At 44.0% G+C, this 21186-nt stretch overlaps 1 protein-coding gene across 12 annotated transcripts in view; it reads left to right on the top strand.

Annotated features, from left to right (window-relative positions):
• Nucleotides 1–21186, top strand: part of abca12 (ATP-binding cassette, sub-family A (ABC1), member 12) — a 78979-nt gene that overhangs the window by 2312 nt on the left and 55481 nt on the right. For 11 of the 12 annotated variants that reach the window (XR_013811686.1, XR_013811687.1, XR_013811688.1 and 8 more), the window contains exons 4-28: nucleotides 1026–1149; nucleotides 2621–2748; nucleotides 3174–3265; nucleotides 4035–4205; nucleotides 4456–4649; nucleotides 4792–4910; nucleotides 5279–5379; nucleotides 5600–5746; nucleotides 6861–7021; nucleotides 7365–7498; nucleotides 7909–8039; nucleotides 9042–9209; nucleotides 9549–9748; nucleotides 9990–10123; nucleotides 10542–10662; nucleotides 11282–13897; nucleotides 14246–14524; nucleotides 14716–14828; nucleotides 14975–15045; nucleotides 15374–15522; nucleotides 15923–16053; nucleotides 16338–16480; nucleotides 17815–17988; nucleotides 18298–18503; nucleotides 19468–20424. Coding sequence is in view for 6 of the 12 variants with exons in the window: in XM_079731987.1 (XP_079588113.1) it covers nucleotides 1026–1149; nucleotides 2621–2748; nucleotides 3174–3265; nucleotides 4035–4205; nucleotides 4456–4649; nucleotides 4792–4910; nucleotides 5279–5379; nucleotides 5600–5746; nucleotides 6861–7021; nucleotides 7365–7498; nucleotides 7909–8039; nucleotides 9042–9209; nucleotides 9549–9748; nucleotides 9990–10123; nucleotides 10542–10662; nucleotides 11282–13897; nucleotides 14246–14524; nucleotides 14716–14828; nucleotides 14975–15045; nucleotides 15374–15522; nucleotides 15923–16053; nucleotides 16338–16480; nucleotides 17815–17988; nucleotides 18298–18503; nucleotides 19468–20424 (6964 nt within the window). In the remaining 6 variants the exon portion in view is untranslated. The remainder of the gene's footprint in view (nucleotides 1–1025; nucleotides 1150–2620; nucleotides 2749–3173; nucleotides 3266–4034; nucleotides 4206–4455; nucleotides 4650–4791; nucleotides 4911–5278; nucleotides 5380–5599; nucleotides 5747–6860; nucleotides 7022–7364; nucleotides 7499–7908; nucleotides 8040–9041; nucleotides 9210–9548; nucleotides 9749–9989; nucleotides 10124–10541; nucleotides 10663–11281; nucleotides 13898–14245; nucleotides 14525–14715; nucleotides 14829–14974; nucleotides 15046–15373; nucleotides 15523–15922; nucleotides 16054–16337; nucleotides 16481–17814; nucleotides 17989–18297; nucleotides 18504–19467; nucleotides 20425–21186) is intronic. The other variant, XM_079731989.1, reaches the window with a different exon arrangement.

The following is a 21186-nucleotide window of genomic DNA, read 5'->3' as shown; positions in this document are numbered from 1 at the left end:
CAGGCTCAGAGTCATTGTTCGTAAATTACTGCTTGAGTGGTGGTGTGAGAAGTGAAATGAGCTCTTGTATAATAAGCTTAAATGTGTTACCAGCTCACAGTTCAAATGGTTAACAAAGCACACATTTGACAAAAATATGTTGACTTGTTGTTGTTGAATGTTGTAGGTTAAGGTTAAGGTCCTTTCACATTAAGACCATTCACCACATCCATGAAAAATGTGAATGTTTTCAAAAAGATACCTGGCATATGCACGCTAGGCATGCAAATATGTGGTTAAAAATCTTTATGTACATTCACAAGTGGCAGGTGGCATGAGAGCTATTTGTTAAATCTTTACTGAGACAGAAACATTTTCCTTGATGGTTTTCTGAGGAACATCACGGAACATCAATTTCTAAACCACACATAACAGATCAGCCACTTCATGGCTCTCTGCTTTTTATATGACTCTTCAACATGTCTTATGTTGATGAGCAATGGGTTCATGTCACAGAGGATGTCCTTTGGTGGTAGTTTGTTGACGTTTGAAGACATGCATCATTGACGGTACATGTTTTGCTTTCAATTTGCCTTTGTCGCCACGGCTCTGAAGTTAACGTTAACCCCAAAAGCTGTGTGGCCTGCTGCACTGGACTGCACTGGAAAAGATGATTCCAGTGATGCATTTCTGGTAGAAGGTTCAAAGTCCCAAGGTGCTGAACAAAGCCATTCAGAAAAAGCTGTTCCTGCAGCTATCAATCTGCAAACAGTATCAATGGGTGGCATCAAATTTGTATCTCATTTATTCCAGTTGCATTATCTTTTTATTGACAATCCCTGTTTTAGCACTTCATTTTAATGTCTATTGTATTTTCTTTGTTTTATGTTTGTTCATGTGATGTATTCCTAAACTTCATCTTTATAACTGTTAACTAATATACCTACCAGTGCAAATAAAGTAACCTAACCTAACCTACAGCTGACTGCTCCATGGTGTGTGGAACTACAGAAAGCATTTGAATCCCTGTGAATCCTCTCCGACAGGCTATGTCGGACCTCGGAACCTGCCCAGCGCGGGGTTCTTCCCCTTCCTTCAGACCCTGATGTGCAACACCGACAGCACATGTCACAACAAGTCACGCCTGCTAGACACAACCAAGACTGGAAGGTATCTCAGTTTCATATGAACAATGCCACCCGGTCATGGAATCAAACCGTGTTGAATCGTGTTTTGCCCTAACAATATCGATGGTCTGGATTTATCATCGGTTGATAGATAGATAGATCCTTTAATAATCCTTTACAGTAAATTACATTGCCACAGCAGCTTCAAGACCACACATTTCCTAAGATACATTCCACACTTAGTACATTCTTAAAATACAATAAATAAATGTGAAAAAGTGCAAAGTAATTTTTGTGCATTGTAAAATCTTATAGCAGCTGGTATACAATATTCCTGTACCTCTCAGTTTTGCACATTGGTGCAATCAGTCTTTTGATCACCTTCAGGGCGTGGAGCGGGTGAGTGGGGTTGGTCATTATTGAACCCAGTTTGTTCAGCTTTCTGGCCTCTGTCACCTGCTCGACCGTTTGTTGCTCAGACCACTGAGCAACAAACGTTGAGCACTGGCCACCACTGAATGGTAGACACTACACAATAAACATATACACTACACACAGCTGCACACGACAGGCTGCTGTCTCACCAGCGCCATAGTTTGACGAGGTTGAGAGTGAAATGTCACTTTCACCTGAATCCTGCCTGTAGTGCTGTTGACAAAGGAAAGAAGTTTCAGGTGAGTTAGTTAATAATGTAGAATGTAGAAAATGTCCAATGGTAACCAAGACAAGGGCAAACTCAAGGGACTTGGAAAGAATTATGAAAGCGTAACCGTGCATGACAAGGGATATACAGGAAAGGGTGCGTAAGGGGACGCTTTTGTTCCCACGCATTGGGATTGAAGCATCACACTAGGGGGTGATTAGTCTGTTTTTTCAAGGAAAATAACTCCAGGGACACTTCATGTTGGCGGCAGCCACAATGGAGGCAGGTGCTTTCCTGATTGTAAGACGTTATATCGTTGATCAAACATGGAGATGAAAATGGATATCCAGGTAACATTTTGTTCATGATTTGTAAAGCAAAAGATCCCGATAACACCAAAAGACAAAATGTAATATACAAGCATCGAATCTCACCAATAGTATTTTATTTTCTATGGCCGCTAAGCATTATGTATATCAAATTCTTCAACGTTATAGTATGTGATGGAACTGAAATGAAATTTCAGGGTGACAGTGGTAGAAAAACTGGTTTGTACAGATACCGCTCCTCATACAAATGAATACCTTATGCTTATCCTTTTAGAATACGTTGTTAGAATGGATTATTTCCTTCCTTCACAGCCATTTTAAACTAAATCTAATAAATTTATAAATTACTATTATAATAATAAAAGTAATAAATAATAGACAATAATCTTAAATAAAGTACTCAGAAACAGTTAAACAAAAGGAGGCTAGTCATAAACCTATAGAACATCGATCAAAAATAACATTGTTACTAAACTGCATGTCCAAGACAATGTTATGACTTGTTATTATCACACACAATCCGTGAACCCTCTCTTCGACAGCAGCCTCTCCGCGGGAAGTGCCCCTTCGCTTGGACGCATGTTGCAATCGGGGAGGCTCATCAAGTCAGCACTGAATAACTCCACCGGCAACCCTGCAGAGATGCTGGGGCTCTGGAACACCATGCTAGGTATATTTACCTTCCCTCTCTGTTTTCCCACCCAACCCTGAGCAGTGCAAATCCACACAAAAACACACACACACACACACACACACACACACACACACACACACACACACACACACGCACGAACACACACACACAAACACACACACACACACACACACAAACACACACACAGAAACACACACACACACACACACACACAGAAACACACACTAACCCATACACATTCACACAAGTACGAGTACACATCCATAAACACATTACAGTTGCACAAGCAGACAAGCACACGTATCTCTTTAAACAAAGGTTTTTTTTGCCTCAAGACCCACATCCTTCATATAGGTCGCCCATGGTCCTAGTTAAGTCCCCTTTAGAATGGTCACTGTTTCATAACTAGTGTCTCAATGAAAGGGCTTATTTTCTCAAAGGTGCACCGTATGGAGGAGTCGTTACGCCTGAACACCCAACTTGGAGCAACAACTCTCACATGGGACACTTCAACAGCCCTCTGTCTGTTCAGGTGAGTGCTATTGATGTCCTCATTGGAAGAACAATCCATACCAGTTCCCATATTTCAAGCAGACTTTTTGTGTGTTAGATTCCCCCATTACCCCTCAGGAAAGCGCCATTTCTTGGTTTCTTATGTGGCTGCTTACCAAGTGCGTAGCCGGAACCTAACCGAACTTAGACACTCACACCGGTAACAAGTTAAAACAGTGCTAAAGAAAAGAAAATAAAAAAATGTAGAGAAAGAGGTATACATAATAATAGCTTTTATTAAAAAGCTTTCTTCGATCAATTGCAATGGACAACGTCTGCCAAAGCCCGGCAACTGCGCCACCATGGCCTCTGCCCAGACCGCGACAGCTTTGTTTTAAAGATTACCACACTGTTCGTTCGTCATGAATTTGTAATGTTATCTATCTATGTTTGCGTGCCTTAGGTGCCTTATTTATGACATCAAAGAGAGGCATTATTCCTAAATAATGGTAGCCTTTTCGTAGTTGCCATATTCCATATCCAAACAAGAAAAACAATCTAAGAGAAGAGGAAGAGAAATGGCCTCTTTGCATGCCATTCACCAGGGACCGCACCCACCACATATCAAACACACACACCAAATGTGGTAACCCATTGAACTCAAAAGCAATGCACACACGAAGACACGAACAAAAAGAAGGGAAATTACTGCAAACATGAATAACTATGACGAAGAGTCACAACACACACGCTGACGATGACACCTATTCTCATGGTCATATGGATGAACTCCGAACCCCTATGTTCAGAACACCTCGGATGCCATCGTGGGATCCATGAGGGAGCTAAGGACGGCCCTGTGCACCGTGGGTCTCTCCATGGTCAACTCCTCCTCTGGCCACCCTCTCTACTACGCCCTGGTCACCTTCTGCGGGACCAACAACACCGTCCTGGAAGTCTCCCTGCTCACCATCAACCAGGTTTGTGTGTGTGTGTTTGTGTACGCGTATGTCTGTGTTTGTGTGTGTGTGTGTCTTCTCACCCTTCTAATAGATATTGTAGGAACAGTAGGACCCGTACAGACAGCGCACACTCACAACTATTATCCCCAGGCCATACGGAAATAAGCGACAGATACAGATATTTTCTGTGTATACGCCAGTCCAAATAACATCAATGCCACACATGCCACGTTTGTATCCTTTTTAAATTTGTGCTTCTGCCTTGTAGCTGCTCAAGGACCTGATGAAGAGTGAGGCCAACGTTGTCGTGCCGATTGCAGCACAGGTGGTGGTGATGTTTGACCAGCTCCAAAACCACAGTGCATTGTGGGACAGCCTTTTGGCCTTCCCACAGCTCCTCTCAAGCACCTCTGTAGACCAGGCACTGGCTGAGGGGGAAAATCTGTTCACCAACCTGCAAGGGTAACCATGTAGCTTTCACCTAACAAACCGTCCAGCACACATTCACACACACAGTGTTTTGAACGATGGTTATTGTAATGTACTGTGTTGAATTAAGATACTTATTCTTATCGTTTCCTGTCTTTTGGGGAACTCCACACAGGGCGTTGCATGTGTTCCAAGAGTCTTTCCCAGACACAGGTGACACACTCTCGCCGTTGCACATCCTTCTGACTGGAGGAATAAACCTCAGCCGCTACGTTCAGAAGTGGCCAGGCAGAGGTAACTATTTGAATCAATATCATACACCTTGTTTTTTTAACCTTTGCCTCTTCTAAGTGGGATCAATGTTACATCGTAGCACAGCCTATGCATACTTACCTGCAGTCATTTCCCATCAGCAGCCTCTAGGTAATTTAGTTCTAGCTAATGGATTAAATTGCTGCAGTAATAAAAGTGACGTAGTGCAGGTTTAAAACGTGAACTTGAAAGACCTAAATGGAAGTTCATCAAGATGCATTTGGAACCGACGCGGTTTCACCCTTTTGTTTTCATAACGTGGTTCAAAAGGTGGACGGTTTTGGCTTTGTCTGCTGTGTACCGTCTGTGACAGAACACATTAAATAACCCTGCTTTGATTATCTTTATAGACGTCTACATCTCACTGGGAGATGTTGTCATGTTGCAGAATGACACGATCAGCGAACTCGCCAAACAAGTTCTGCGGCAGATAAAAATACCCCTTCATAAGGTATCGTCCCACATCAGCAGTCACTGTATAGGTCCATGTTATGGGAAAAACACTGACCATCTCAAATATCCAAACACATCCTGACACAATGCTTTTATATGAACCAGTGTCTTGTCTTACATTCATGTTAAAACTTTTGTGTCAACCATAGGGAACCAATAAATCTCTTGATGCTTCCTACTGCCAGATGATCAGGCCCTGTCTCTCTTTTTCCCACTAGGCCATTTGCCTGTTGCTTGACCCAGACACGGTGCAATCTTACATTTGTCAAAACAGCGGTAGCACTGCTGGACTGACCGCTGCGTGCATGACTGGGATGGTGGACACGTTCCTGGGCTGGATTAGTCCAGAAAAAGTGGCCACGCAGGTATAGCTCCAAATGTTACAATAATTGGAAGAAAATGCTTCCAGACAAATGTGTGTTCCTACAGAGGTGTGGATGTCCTGTCGTTCTTTTCTCTCTATGTCTCTCACTGTATCTTTCTGTCTCTCTCTGTCTCTTTCTCTTTCTGTCTGTCTGTCTGATTGTCTTTATGTTTGTCTACCCCTGTGTTCTGTATTTCCCAGTAGCAGCTCATGCAGGTCAATACGTGCTACTTCAAGGCACTGTACGATCTGTTGTATATATCAACCATGTCAGTACTGGAGCCAGGACTTTTTTTCCCCCTAGGGGAAGGTAATTGTCATTAGCCTCATCTCTCTACTTCAACACTGATCTCTGGACAATTACTTGCTGGAGCTTGTTAGCAAACAACCTGCTAGCCTTGTAGTGACGCCAGTAACGCGTTACTGGCCTCGGACCACTTTTTTCAGTAACGAGTAATCTAACGCATTACTATTTCCAAACCAGTAATCAGATTAAAGTTACTCATCAAAGTCTCAGTGCATTACTATTTTTAAATTTTTTTACCGGATCACCGATTGGCGTTGAGAGCGATGGATTGGTGTGTGTGTCTGTGTGTCTGTCTGCCTGCCTGTCTGTCTGTTTGTGTGAGAGTGCGTGTGGAGCGTCTCCAAAGAGGCGAGTGTCGACCTTGATTCTCCAGAGTCCGTGCCACCAGTTGCTATTAGCGGCGGAATTAGTCGCGCAGTGCTGCGTGCGTGTGTGTGTGTGTGTGTGTGTGTTTGTGTGTGTGTGTGTTTGTGTGTGTGTGGAGCTGCGTCCGGTGATCGCCCCGTAAAGCGCGTGGTGATATTTTGTCAACACATTAAAAGTTGGTGGAAGCGGTTGAAAGCCGTGTGTCAGTGCGTGCACCCAGGGCCGTAGCACCCATTTCTGGGCCCTGTATACAAGTGGTACTGATGGCCCCCCCCGAATTCCCCCTACCAGACCCATGCGCAAAATTGTCGATTATTTTTATTCCCATTATCACCATTATTACCATTATTAATTGATCCTTATTAACACGAATGTGATTTATAACTAATACATGCCATTCTCCTCTCCTCTCTACTATTCCCTCTGATGTGCCCTACTGCAGGCCCTACTGATGTGGAGTAAGTCTGTGGCCGCTGGTGACCTGGCCTTTGTGAAGGGCTTGCTGCATAGTGTGATGGGAGGGGCCATGGAAAGTCCCCAAGACACAAGGAGGAGCCGTCGCAGCGTGGATGCAGATGGGCCACAGAACCTGGAAGAGGATCTGTATGATGAAAACAAGCTATATACACACATATAAATACATATAATAATTACATCTGCACATCAATAAACATCACTTATGCATATTGTAATGCTGCTAACTCATTGTACTTATTATTTATTATTGTATTAGATAATTATCACTATATTATTAGGATTTGACTTGTATTGAATTGTATTATATTATTATTAAGCTAATCCTTGTTTTTACTTTATTTGATTAAAAACTAATTAAAAACGTTTTTGGGCAGGAATGGCAAGTTGATGCTCATAAATTATGGCATGCCGGTGAACAAACATTTGAAAACATGCACCAAACAAACACCTTCTTCACATGTGTTTGTAGATTTGTGAACGTGGGTCGTGTGGTACTGGAGGTTCTCAAGGTCTTCCCAGATGTCGACTTTGTCATTCAGCGCATCCTGAGGACCGGATTGTTTTCAATGCACACTGCCAACCTGGCCATCAACACCATAGAGAGTAAGTTGCCGGTTACATGACTCACAGCTCATCAAGTAAAAAACTTCTTCTCCCTCACAATTGCAGTTCACCTTCCTACCAGAAGACGAAAGGAAGTTAAACAAATACAAATACAATACATTGAAATAAATACAGTAGCTTTAAGTAACTAGCCACTGCTGGTGCTGAATTCTACATGGTACAACTACATTCTCCAACTGCAAACATTTTGATTGGCTACGTCATTAAATATCTGAACACCAAAAGCCATTAACAAATTGTTGATTTATATGTTTTTTATGTCCCTTGTCCTCCTAGCTATAGTTTTATCCCACTAGGTTTTTTAAGTCCATATAGCTCATTGAGTATATTTTGTTCTGTGTATGGTGTTGCATTATTGCTGCCTGACACCTTCCTTCTGGTTTTTCTAGAGATGATTACGAGCGTTAGTAAAGATGTTCATCAATTCCAAAACACTTACATGATGCTGATGACTGACCGGCCAGGGGCGGGTGCTTGGATTGACCAGGCCCTGAACAGCACCGCTGAGATGGTGTTGGAAGTAAGTGTTACCCAAAACAGTCCCTGTTAAGGCCCCGTCCGCACGGGCAAAAACAATCCTTTGAAGCGTTTCAGGAATTCTCCGTAAAGATGGACTCATTGCGAAAGCGCATCGAGCTGTAGAAACGCTGTAATAAATATTTAAGGCGCTGGTTCTCCACAAAAAATAGTGGAGCGCATCAAGCCTGCACGTATCCTGCCTGCACGCTGTAAGCAAACACTTAGTCGAGGAGGAGATTAAACCTTTTAAATTGAGCAGAAATACTTTTTAATGTACAGTTAGTAATTGAATGTACCAAGGTGCTGTATTTAAAGCTACAAAAAGAATACAAATAAAAAACTCAATAAAACTTAAAACTTAAAACTTAATCCTAACACGGAACCGCATAGGTCAGTTTTTATTTGAATCCACCCTGGGACCCTGGTTTCAGAAAGTGCGTTTTCGGGCACCGGATCTGCCAGATCTGTCTGGATGGTTGGCCCAAACGTACCAGACTTATGCAGTTTCACCAAAAAATAGGTTCGGTGTGGACGGTGCCTTAGTGTAGTCCCCTACCCTTTCTGGCTTGATCTGCCTGGACATTGGCCGTGGGATTGGGTGTATTATATGTCCCAAATATGTTGTTGTAGGGGGTGTTTTATGTTTTGTATGTTCACTTGTTGTCTATTATTATTTATTTTTTTACTTATTTATTTGCCGGCCTTGTGCATTTGCACCAAAAATACAATCTTGGGGCAACTCAAGTTATATTATTTTATATAATCAACCAACATAACCATTCGATTACCATAAAATAAGATGGATTGTGCTATGATTGACTGATCAATCCTTTTTAACACTCAGCTAATATTGAACTTCTATATACACATTGTCCAGTGTAAAACATTTCCATCTGCTCTGTGTTCTGTGATCCTTTATGGATTTGTTTTGACCTAATAGTCCTCCTGCAGTTTCAGGACTGAGACAACAAAATATGAATATGTTTTGCATTCATTTGACTAGGTCTTGACACCAAGCGGGCCCTTAACATGTGAACGCCTGCTGCGTCCCTTTGATTGGCTGTTGCACTCCGAGTGCATGGACCCTGAAGCGTGGAAAGCCCTCATTTGCCAGAACATGACCAACCTGGAACAAAGCCTGGCAATGGAATGGTGGCCTCTGTTCCAGATGGTAATAACCATGAAACACACTAGTATTTATCTTTATTTAATTGTAAGGCTCTAACATTTGTGTCCAATGGCAAACATTGCTGCCATTCATTTCATAAATAAAAGCAGTAAAACTCTATTTCATAGGTACTACCAATACCATTTTTATTTTCATTACCATGTATATATCAAATCCAAGTTATGTTCTTATCTTGATACACAACCTATTGGGTAATGTAATTCGTATTGGTCTGCAATTTTGTGTGACTAGGTTTTAATGTTTCTTTCTGCTTATTTACCATTTGTAGGACATTTCTTTAGTGAGACATATCATATGTATGTGTGCTTCTGTCGTCCCCAGGTAGAAGAAGGCTACAGTAACATCTTTAGTCACCAAGGCGACAACATCACCCTTCCCATGATCCTCTCTGAGTGGCACAAGCTGTGTAACAACACGATGAACTTTCCAATATTCATAGACACAACGTTTTGGAACTACCTCTCTGATTCCTGGATGTCTGGAAACAACAGTGACGATATGACAGAAACTCTCCTTCAAAGGTCTCGTGAATATCCATTCAACAACATGACAGTTGCATGATGTTTGAATTCATATCAGTCAAAAAATAACTTTCTACTTAAACAAAATCAAAACTTTAAAGCTGCTCAATTTTCATACGTTCATCACACAAGAATAAAATATTTATAATATATAGCACAGATGGACAGCAACCAGCTCGTACTGCAGTGTCCCTGTTTCCATGCATCCACTCTGCAATGTTGTTTCTCTTGGGTTCCTCAGGGTCCTGCCGGCTGTGGCAAGTTTGGGCGAAAGCATCGAGAGGAGCCCGCTGTGGCCCCATGTGGGCCGCTATGTGTACATGACCTCGTGGATCCTGAACTACAAGCCTGGCAACACCACAGAGCCGGCATACTGTGAGTCCTGCATCCCCTGTGCACTTTTGTTTGTTTCTCCCTTCTCTTTTGGCCCTGCTCAAACCAATGTGTGGAATGAGCAACATGGGATTGGTGCGTTGTTGGTTTATGTGTGATTCACTTTGGTTTGCGCTTTTTTAAGTTTTATTGAACAAGATACATAACCCCCAACCACTCTCCCTGGAAACACAGACACACAAATAACACACGTTGAACAATGCCAGACACTGTCACATGCAAACAAAGATATAGAACCATATCACAGATCAAATAAAAAAAGGGTCAGAGCCCTCTCCCCACACTGATATACACAAATTATGTTTTAATGTACAAGAAAGGATCTGATGGGACCGTTGGCTTGACTTAATTCTGTATTGTTCATATGTTTAAGTATTACTTTTCTGTCCCCCGCCTGAAGGTTCCTTTGATTTGCAAACCATGGATGTGTACTGCAATGCTAATGTGGACTGGCCACCGTTTGTTCAAGTAGCAGCACAGACTTTGCTGTCACTTCCAACACAGCCAGAGATCTTGATCAGGTAACAACATTTTGCAGAGGTATGGGTAGTCTCGCATATTAGACTTTAGATGAATATCTAAATCCGATCTGATCAAATCTGGGTTGAATGGGGCGTTTCAACTTCTTCCGCATTCCTATTTGTGTTGACCACTTGGGTGGCTGGAAGTGGGGATCTGGAAGTGTGTCATTTGTGAAGACAAACTCATCCACACGCGGGAATGAATTTTTTGGATTATCTCTCTGACATAACAGGGAAAAAGGAGATACTCCACCTCCGCAGGTTATTGTTTATGGCCCATGTTCTGTGCTGTCCCACCCCAGAAATGATGTAGCATAGTTGGACTGTTTGATCCCTGGTTATGTTATGGGGTGGGCTGTCTGTCTGTCTGTCTTTAAAACCTATATACCCACTGAAAACATGAATTTATATAAATTATTCAAATTGGATGAATATGGTTATGCTCAAAGAGATTTTGCACTTAATGCTGATTCATATTATATAAACAGTAGTTGTGTGTATACAATTATATTGTTTGTTTATAATATTTGAAAATAATATATACGTCTACCATGCTGAAATGTTCTTTTTTTGACACCTTCCACCGTTTGCCACCGTTTTCTATCTGTGCACTCTGTAGATGCCTCAAGGGAACAGTGAGTCTACTGGATCACGTCTATGGTAACATCTTGAGAGGCCTGATTGCATTACACATCCCACAACAAATACCTGGGGGTGATGCACTGTCTCACTACATGATCAACCTGGTAGAACAACTGCGTGGCTTTGCACTAAATCTAGCCAACCTCAAGGACAGTGACATTTCCAACCCTGATCTAATGCTCCCCAACATCTACAATCTTCTCCAATCCACTGGTCTGACGCCACTGATACCCCTGTTTGGGAGCGGTGCATCCATTAACGCCTCCACTGTTCTGGAAGTTACCCTGAAGCTTGGAAGGCAAAACCAAAACCTCTTCACCTTCAATGAAAGCGACCCCACTCTTCCAGATCTGGAGCGGTTGATCATGAGCTTGCTGTCCATGGAGGGAAATCTCACCCTTCCACTGTCTCTCAGCATGGGACACACGCTGCTCACATATTCTGGGTACCTGCGCCCAGAAGATCTGGCCAGCCTCCAGCTGGCCATTCAACCTTACACCAACCAGACATCAGCGGGCTTCACAGAGGCTGTGCTCTCTGCCATGAAGCTATTGAATACACTGACGGATGCCCCTGGTGGCGACCCTACAAACATCATCGTGGCCTATGTTCAACAGCTCCAGCAGTTCTTGATTTCAGCACTCAGACTGCGTCGAATCGATCAAGTCTGGCTATCAAGTGGGCAACTTAGTCCAGGTCAAGTTACCGACCTCCACCTGGTCACAGTTGACCTCCTCAAACTGCTGTCCCCAGAGGGCCTCCAAAGTCTAGCTCAGGCCGGACCCAACGCCACCCAGCAGCTCATCATGCAGAAACTTCTTGCGTTCCTCCCAGTCGAGGTCCAGCTCCTTGCAACTGACCTTGTCCAGGAGGTCCAGATGCTGGCTGGTCAGTTGTCATTCTGTACATCAACAGGACAGGACTGTGTTGCGAGCCTCTCTGAAATCATCAAATTCTTGCAGCAAATCGCGACGATGTTACAAGCGACCAAAGGGAACGTCACCATCCAGATAGAGCCAACCAATCCTTTCCTGCAGACTCCGTCATCGCTGCGCACGGCCGCCGCCGTCCTTTCACTTCTCCTGCCTCAGGGAGATGCGCGGCACTTTCGATTGATCAACCAGACGCTCCACTTCATCACATTGCTCATGGACACACCACAGCTAACCGTAGCCAAGGCCCAGGATGCCCTAAGAGAGTCCCACCTCACCCTGGCAGAGCTTGAAGAGGTTGCTGCTCTGTTGGGAGCTGCCAACACCAACAGCCTGCTGGTAAACATCGTGGGCCTCATTGACGTCCAGCAGTGTTTCGCACAGCCGCCGGGGCTGAGCTGTGCCACGGGCTTGATCAGCAGAGTCACTGGCTTCCTCTCAAATATACCCGCGCTCCGCAACGAGTCCCTGATTTTTGCCCTAATTCCGGAACTCCTCAACAAGTCTATTGTCAATGCCGAAGGCGCAATCTATTACAACGATCCACATGTGTCGACTGTACTGATTCTGAACCATACCCTGGCTAATATCATGGTGGGCCTGCATCAGCTGAATCTGAGCTCACCTGAGCTCATGCAAGAGATCAGCGTTCTACAAAACCTGTTGGAACTTGCCTCCATATATCCGTACAGCATGCCTCCCTTCTCCAACAACACCATGATTGATGCCCAGTATCAGGCCCAACTGGAGATCATCCAGTGGTACATTAGAAAGCTGGAGAATATCACAAGCAGCAGTGAAGTGTCAAGCCTTCTCTATCCTATATACCGCTCGGTGGAACTATCGGTTGCTATGCAACTGGCGTCAACTAACTTCTCTCAGTTTGTCAGTAATGAGGTGACAAATCTGGTTGACAACCTTGAATACCCTATAGATGGGGCAGGGGTGAACAGAATCGGGCTGGTAATCATTAAGCTGGTAAGGGAGCAGATTAAAACCATCTTGAATAATCTTCAGCTTCAAAATGACCTCGACCAGAGTCTTGGATATCAACCTACGTTCAACGCCAACATCCTGAATGCCTTATCATATCAAACTGGGCTGTATCTGGATCTCATAGGCAACTGGATGAGAACACCTAACGTCACCACAGTCTTCAACAGCATGTTAAACTGGGGAAACTCTAGCCTGAACCTAACCACCCCAGGGAACGACATCCACCAATTGCTGCAGTCCGTCGCATATTACCTCGACAAGGAGCAGTTGGCCTACTTCTCAGTCGTTAGCAACTTCACCCAGGTCATCAACAAGGCTCTGTCTGCGGCGGAGCAACCGGGTGGTCTCCAGAGCGACAGGTTCTCCGAAGCCATCGTGGCAGCGGTCGGACAGGTGATGCAAATCCTGGACCCTGAGATCCCAGGTCCCCTGCAGCAAAACGTCTTGGCCGTCACAGCGGACTCCCTCCAACTGATCGTCAACCCTGACATGAGCTTCGCCACAGGACGATACCTCTCCTTGCAAATCCTGAGAAGGGCGGAGATGCTCGTCGAGCAAATCCTGCCCAATGAGGTTGCTTATTATGTGTTTCCTGGAATCCAGATCATCACCACCTATTTTGAGACCATCTCTATGATTGATGGACAAGACAAGTGGAATCAGATGTAAGTTGCCCTTTTTTTTAAGATTCTCTTGCAAATAAGTGGCTGTAAATTCGCCATCTATTGCCGTATATGTCAAACCATTGGGGATTGAGCATATGGCTCACAGAGGAAGGCCCTTGCAATTGCAGTATTATGAAGGTTACGAACTGGCTACACTGTTTGCATCTGTGGGGAAAATGACCGCTTATCACACAAGGTGTCCCCAAAGAGAAAGAAGCAGGAATTTTTGGGATAGCCACTTTATATGGGTGAAAATAAAAGTAATGGAATTGCTTATTTGGTTCTGTCTCTTGCACTTATAAAGGTTAAAACATGTTCATGATGCACGTCCATGTGTTTTGTCTCAAGCATTTTGAACGAGTTGAAGACCATCCAAGGATTCCTTCCCGATAACAGCACGACCTTCTTGGCAATCACAGTGGACTCCCTCCAACTGATCATCAACCCTGACATGAGCTTCGCCGCGGCACGCAACATCTCCTTGCAAATCCTGAGAAGGGCGGAGATGATCGTCGAGCAAATCCTGCCCAATGAGGTTGCCTATTACGTTATTCCTGGAATCCAGATCATCACCACCTATTTTGACACCATCTCTATGATTGATGGACAAGAAAAGTGGAATCAGATGTAAGTTGCATTTTTTCACTTTTGTTAAAGGGGTAACATATACTGAGGAAGGCTGATTAGACTATACTGTTTGTATCTTGGATTCGTCTCTTTCACGAATAAAATAGATAGAAAATGTTAATAATTTTTTAGCTCTAAGCAGGCAAAGGTTAAAACATGTTCATGATGCACGTCCATATGTTTTTCTGAAGCATTTTGAACGAGTTGAAGACCATCCGAGGATTCCTTTCCAAAAACAGCACAGCTGAAGCCTACTTGACCACCATCATTGACATAACTTACTCATTAATGGCGAACGATAAAGGCAAGTGTGCTTGTCACTGGCGATTTCTTTTGTAGATAGTATGCTCATAGGTCCCAATGCATCAAATTGAAAGTCCAACTGCCAATGTTAACAATTGCAAAGAGGTTTATTCTTGAAATAACTTTTATTTTATGCTATGTTTTCAGAAAACACTACCCTCTGGGACAGTTTTGGGAACTCAACATCAATGGGAGAATTGACAATAGTTATCAGTCAGGTAAAAATCATACAAAGACCTGTTACAAGTTGGAATATTCCATTTTCATTATCTAAGAAAAAAATGCTGTGTAGGTTACAATCTGATATTATTACTACTACTTCTGTTAAGTTTGGAATTGATTGGCAATAAGTAGTCATAGTTTGTTATAATAGTTATAATAATACACAAAAATAGTAAATAGTACTACAATAAGATGACAACATAGACTGTCAAATTGTACTTCTAGGACGACTCAACAGAATGCTTACGGCCTATTTTGTCCGAGCTTAAAGAAACACTGCAATCCTCCTGTCTTTCATCAAACTAAAATAGTATTTCTCCCCAGATTCAAATGCTCCTAAACAAAGTGTGGCCCGCGTTCACGGAACACCTAGGGTTTCCCATCAGGGTTCCCCCCATCATGAGCTTTGTTGACCTGGCCCCTGTTCTGGAACAAATCGTGACTGGTACTGCAAACCCAGGCACCTGGTACAAGTAAGCTTGATTGCCCTGACAGAGGTGGGAACTTTTGTGAAAGTTAAAGTCACACCACATTTTGATCAAGGTCATCTGATCATACCCTTTATTTTATAAAATAGTATAATCTTCACTGGGAAATACACATGTGATTATGACCGTGACAGAGTGACAACGGTGTTGGCGGGACACGTCTGCACTGTTAAGGCAATCCGTTTTAGCCATTTAATTCTTACCCATAAGGGTATATTTCTATCGAATGACGCCAGGCCCATTTAAAGCTAAAACGGCTTGCGATTCACCATAACATCATCTGTATCTCTTTGAATGGGAGCGTGGGACTGTATCGTCAGGTATTAAATGGAGGGCTTGTTGTTGAGTTTGCCCTGGAAGCCAACGTTGCTGCGTTTTGTCACAGGCTGGAGATGATGCTGAACACGCTGCTGTCGATGCTCCAAGAGACGTCCCTCTGGGATCCCGACGTGCCTTCTGTCTTGATCATCGAGACCATTTTACAGACACAGGTTCAGACCATTCAAGCTCAGAATGGTGAGTTTCTTAAACAGCAGAGAGCCGGCTAGGCTTCCTTTGATACTTCTCCATAGTACAACTATTATAATCTGATATACAGTATAATAGTATATGTGTATTTAAACTTACTGACTTTGATTAACCAAAAACAACACATACTATCATTTCGTTATTCCCAGTCGTGGAGCATGATGTAAGCTTTTGCCTATTTTAAATTCTTATTTGTTTTTACCATGAACATTACATCACTTCAGTAATGATTCATTATTAATTTGTATGGTTTTCTTGTCCATCCCATGTAGAGTTGATACAGAGCCTTAACGGACCACTCGTCACATTGACAGCAGAACTCATCCAGTCCATTAACAGCAGCCATCTCAACTGGTCTGTCATCCAGGAACCATTCCTGGTCACTATTGAGCGCATGGTGATGGCTGCCGGACAGGTTAGACTGCTCTAATTTTCCTACCTGCCTTATGCACTGATTTTTAAAAGAGGTTGAGAGAAACAATGGGACACGGCATGAAGATATTTTTTTCAAAGGAATGCAAATGTTCTTCCGGATACTTAATCTTGTGGAGTGACGTGGTTTCTACTCTTGTTGACAGGAAATATTTTATGGATGTTTTCCTTTGGCACGGTCTGTACATTCGGGTCCCATATATGTATACGTATGGGTACATGTTGTTTTTTAAATGTCCACAATATAAGTCATTTTTCATATCAGAAAGGTTGGGTTACGTTAATTTAACCTAAATTAAAATAAACTAGCGATCAACGCTAGGTTAATTATAGGCTTTTGTACATTATATTTCTGAGATATGTTATTGTTTATATCTTTATACCAGAACTTAAATGTTTGATAACAAATAGCGTAATCAACTAAATTTAAATACTAACCAGAAAAACATTGGTTAATATCTGAAAATGAAACTTTCATAAAACGTACGATAAACAGACTCTGTGATTTAACCGGGTGTTAAAAGACGCAAAATGTCCAAAACAGTAGTTTGATATTTGATGTATGGGCTTACCAAAAATTCAGACATCTGTCCATTACAACCATTGAAGGCTGCAATCATGCTGTATGCTACAGCATGTTTTAATGAGGATACTCTCTGATTGTATTTTATACTGTAGCATACAGCATGTTGTAATGAGGACACTCTCCAAATGTATTTTATACTGTAGCATACAGTATGTTGTAATGAGGATACTCTCCAATTACATTTTATACTGTAGCATACAGTATGTTGTAGCTTTCATCAGCTTTAGATCAATAATTATGGTGACACAATGACATACAGATCACGGGACTCACTGGTTATTCACCCACTCAAACTCAAAACTCAAACCGGTTTTTCGCAACCTGTAAGGGTCATAATAGAACATTGTGTGTGTCAGGTATTTGGAAATACAGGTGCACGCAAACTCGTTACCTTTCTTTTTTGAAGACTGCACACAGAGTGTAAGATATCAGAGACATTATTTTACACATGAAGCAGGGCACCTTCGTCCTGCCACCATTTGGTGGGAGATGGTTTGAAGGACAGTTGCTCCACCAATGCAGGATCACTGCCCTTCACGTCTCCCTCTCACTTTACCTAAAAACATACTCCTTTGTCTGCGTTATCCCCTTTCTCTCCATTGTATGCCGACCATGCAAAACAGGTTTAGCTTTTTCTTTTCAATGACAAAGCGCTTCTACGAACAAAGAGAGGGATGTCGTTCACCATTTGTCTGTTTTAAACTTTGCTCTCTCACCCACTCCCTGTGTAGACCAATGGGACCCTTGACTGCCTCCAGGTTGTCATACTGTGGGAGCCTGTGAGGGCCGCGGCCGGGCTGGGCAACGACACAGACACTCTGCGGGCGTGGTGTCACGTCAGCCTGCAGCCAGTCCTCCAGAGCTACGCTGCAGCTCAGACCCACTACGCCGACCTAAACATCAGCGTGAGTGTTGTGCTGCCCCCTGCTGAGGAAAATAGAGAGGAGATTGTTTTAAGTTGTATGACTTTTAAAGGGGCCCTATTCCTACCTCACAAGTGGGAGTGTTCACCGAGATGTATGATGGATAGATAAGCCGCATCAGCTGCTACAGTCCACTGGGATGGCTGGTAGACTGATCGGTCCAGCATCTGTACACGCACGTGCGCAGAACAAGCCACTTTTGTACTTTCACATGCTGACCACCTGATGGCGATGTTGCATCATCAAACACATTCTACCATTCTGCTTCTAACGATGCGCCCTTCTGAACAGAACCTCCCACCAGGGGCTGCCAGTGTGACGGCTGCAGGGATAGCCATGTCTCTGCGCTCTTTGTACCACGCCTTCATCAACAGCAGCCGTGTGTCGGAGCAGCTCATCATCGCTTTATGCATGGAACTGTCCGATCTGCAGCCCCTGAGCTCCGAAGAGCAGGCTCAGTGGTACCAGAACCTCCAGGAAATGCAGCTGCAAGAGAGGTGACTATTCCATAGTTATTGACCAGTAGAAGCCGCCAGTACCTTTCAAAGGCCAAAGAGATGGAGTGCGCATTCAGTGTCACAGTGTTGCAGTGTTGTGCGTATGCATGCACCCAACACATGGGTGCATGCATACGCACAAATGCAGGCATGCCCACACACACACACACACACGCACACCCACACCCACACCCACACACACACACACACACACACACACACACACAGGCACACATGCACGCAAGCAGGCCCGCACACACACGCAGGCAAGCACGCACATATAAGCAAAGACACACACACACACATGCACAGTGGTACGCACACAAATTGCACAGGTAATTTACATACTTCCTATGATATCCACGGGCGTTAGCAATGAGCCAATTTGAGTCTTATGAATTGACACGTACTGATTGATGTGGTCACACTTGCATTTATTGCTTGATTCATTCAATTTGACTCCTTGCCTGCGGAACAGCCAAATCCACACATATAGCGGCTCAACGTGATTAATTTAGGCCCCTCTTAAAATTGATTTCCCCTTATGCTCCCACTATAACAATGAACCGGGCATAGTGATAAGGATCACATTCTGCATATATCAGGGAATCAATCAAGTCTGACTGCATGAGTTATAGATCATTGATCACAGCGGCAGAGTGGCTCCGGAGTCTATTATCTAGGCCGAAATTTGAAGGCTGTGTGAATGCTTTTGAAGGACGTTGATGATAAATGATTATGACTTCTTGCTTGAACTGAGAAACGATCACATTAAGGACATATTGCATTCGGGGAAAAGTTCAAATCAATCAGAGCGGCTGTTATTGTGAAGTGAAAGCAGCTTCTGACAGGGAACAGTCTTTGGACCGGCATGTTGGTTTGAAACGTTGCTATTTCACCTTGCTATACTTGTAGTCCTTACTTGAAGTCACATTAACCCGATCGTTTGATGGCTGTCTTTCAGCTTGGACTCCCTCGAAATGCTCACAGAGGAGCTGCTGACCGCGGTCCCCTTCCTCAAGACGTACGTGGAGGCCGCTGAGCGAGCCGCACAACACCTGCTCAGCAACATGCATCCAATGCAAAACGGCGACATCTCTCCGGACATTTTCGGAGAAACCGCGTACACTTTCCTGGACTCCCTGAACATCACCGACCCCATGTTACCCATGGTCTGGGGGAACGGTACGACACTCGACGGGCCCTCTGTCTACAACCTCATGAAGGTAGTGGTGAGCATGATCGTGCGGACGGAGCTGTTCGGCGACATGCCCGACCTCTACCGATGCATGGAGCGCTTCGTGGCTGCCAACTCCACACGCCAGGTGGCGGAAGAGTTGGCGGAACTGTTGGCGTCGGCCTCCGAGACCCCGCAGGGTCCCGGGATGGACGTGCTGCCCCGGCTCGTCTCCCTGACGCACGCGCTCTTCAGAGCGGTCCACGACCAGCTGGACATGGAGCTCCCGCAGAACACCGGGTTCTTTGGAGACTTGGCGTTGGCCCTCGTCCAGGCGGCGCAGGCCATGACCCCCATGGTAGACGACTACAGCGGGCCCCAATGGGAGTCGGTGCCGTGGGGTAATCCGGACAACGGCACCATGTGGCTGGAACAAAACGCCGTGGCTAAATCCAGGCGCCGTCGCGAGCTCCCCAGGGAGTCCGTCAGTGAGCCCATGGTGAACTTCATCGAGCTGTTCTCCGTCGACTATCCGGCCCTGTTCCAGGCCGTCTCCATCGCGCCCAGCCCCGTGGAGGTCCTGGAGACGGCTCACGTGTTCTTCGCAAATCCAGACCTGAATGTGGTGATGAAGGGCACAGCCCAGGACATTGTTTGGGCAGAAGACACCTCAGACACGGAGGAGGCCATTGACTCCGTGCTGGGTGTGCTTGCCTACCTCACCGACCTGGAGGTCTATACATCGTAAGTCAATCTGGGCTGCAGGGGCTCGGTGAAAGGGACTCGGGAAATGATTGCTTTAGTGGCGGTCCGTGGATTTAACACATTGAGGCTCCCGTTGGGGTGGTGGGAAATACTGACACGGCACGATGGTGTCTAGACTTGCGTGGTGTTTCTTTTGTATTTAAAAAACAGGAAGAAGTCCAAATACTATTAAATACGACTATACTATTCAAGAATCTAAACCCCAACAGGACCTCAATCTTTATGTGTGCCATCCGATTAAATGTGCTGTAGGTATGATTTAAGAGCTGTAATTTGAGTGTAATTTGTTTGAAATATCATAGCCATCCGTCATCTATTCGTGAGTGAAATGCTGTGTGAGAATAGCGATTTTGGTTGACTGCACCTGCATATGTCTGAGACATATTTGATTTTAGGCTAATTTCTGACTAATTTTCCCTGATTGGTTTTGGGAATACATTTGCCTGTCAATCCTGGTGCGTGACTGCAGCACTTCTCAATAGCAGTGAAACGTAGGGAGGAAGTAGAGATGGTGGGGCGTTTTTTAGAGTTGTTTATTTTCAAAAAAACCTCTCAAATCGTACTCACAATACCGTTTAAAGTTAAAAAAAACTTGACAATGAAATGAATACATTCGCATTCTCTGTAATCCATTAAGCATAATGAGCCTTATTGTACTGTAGGTTTGCAGAGGTATATCTGTAGATACTACCAGTATCTAGAGGTAGATACAGAGTAGCTCTTACTCCAGCATGATATAAA

Source organism: Pollachius pollachius, assembly GCF_949987615.1.
Source record: "Pollachius pollachius genome assembly, chromosome: 3".
NCBI classification, from domain to species: Eukaryota; Metazoa; Chordata; class Actinopteri; order Gadiformes; family Gadidae; genus Pollachius; species Pollachius pollachius.
The sequence above is the reverse complement of the archived record's forward strand: the minus strand, read 5'-3'. Positions and strand labels throughout refer to the sequence as shown.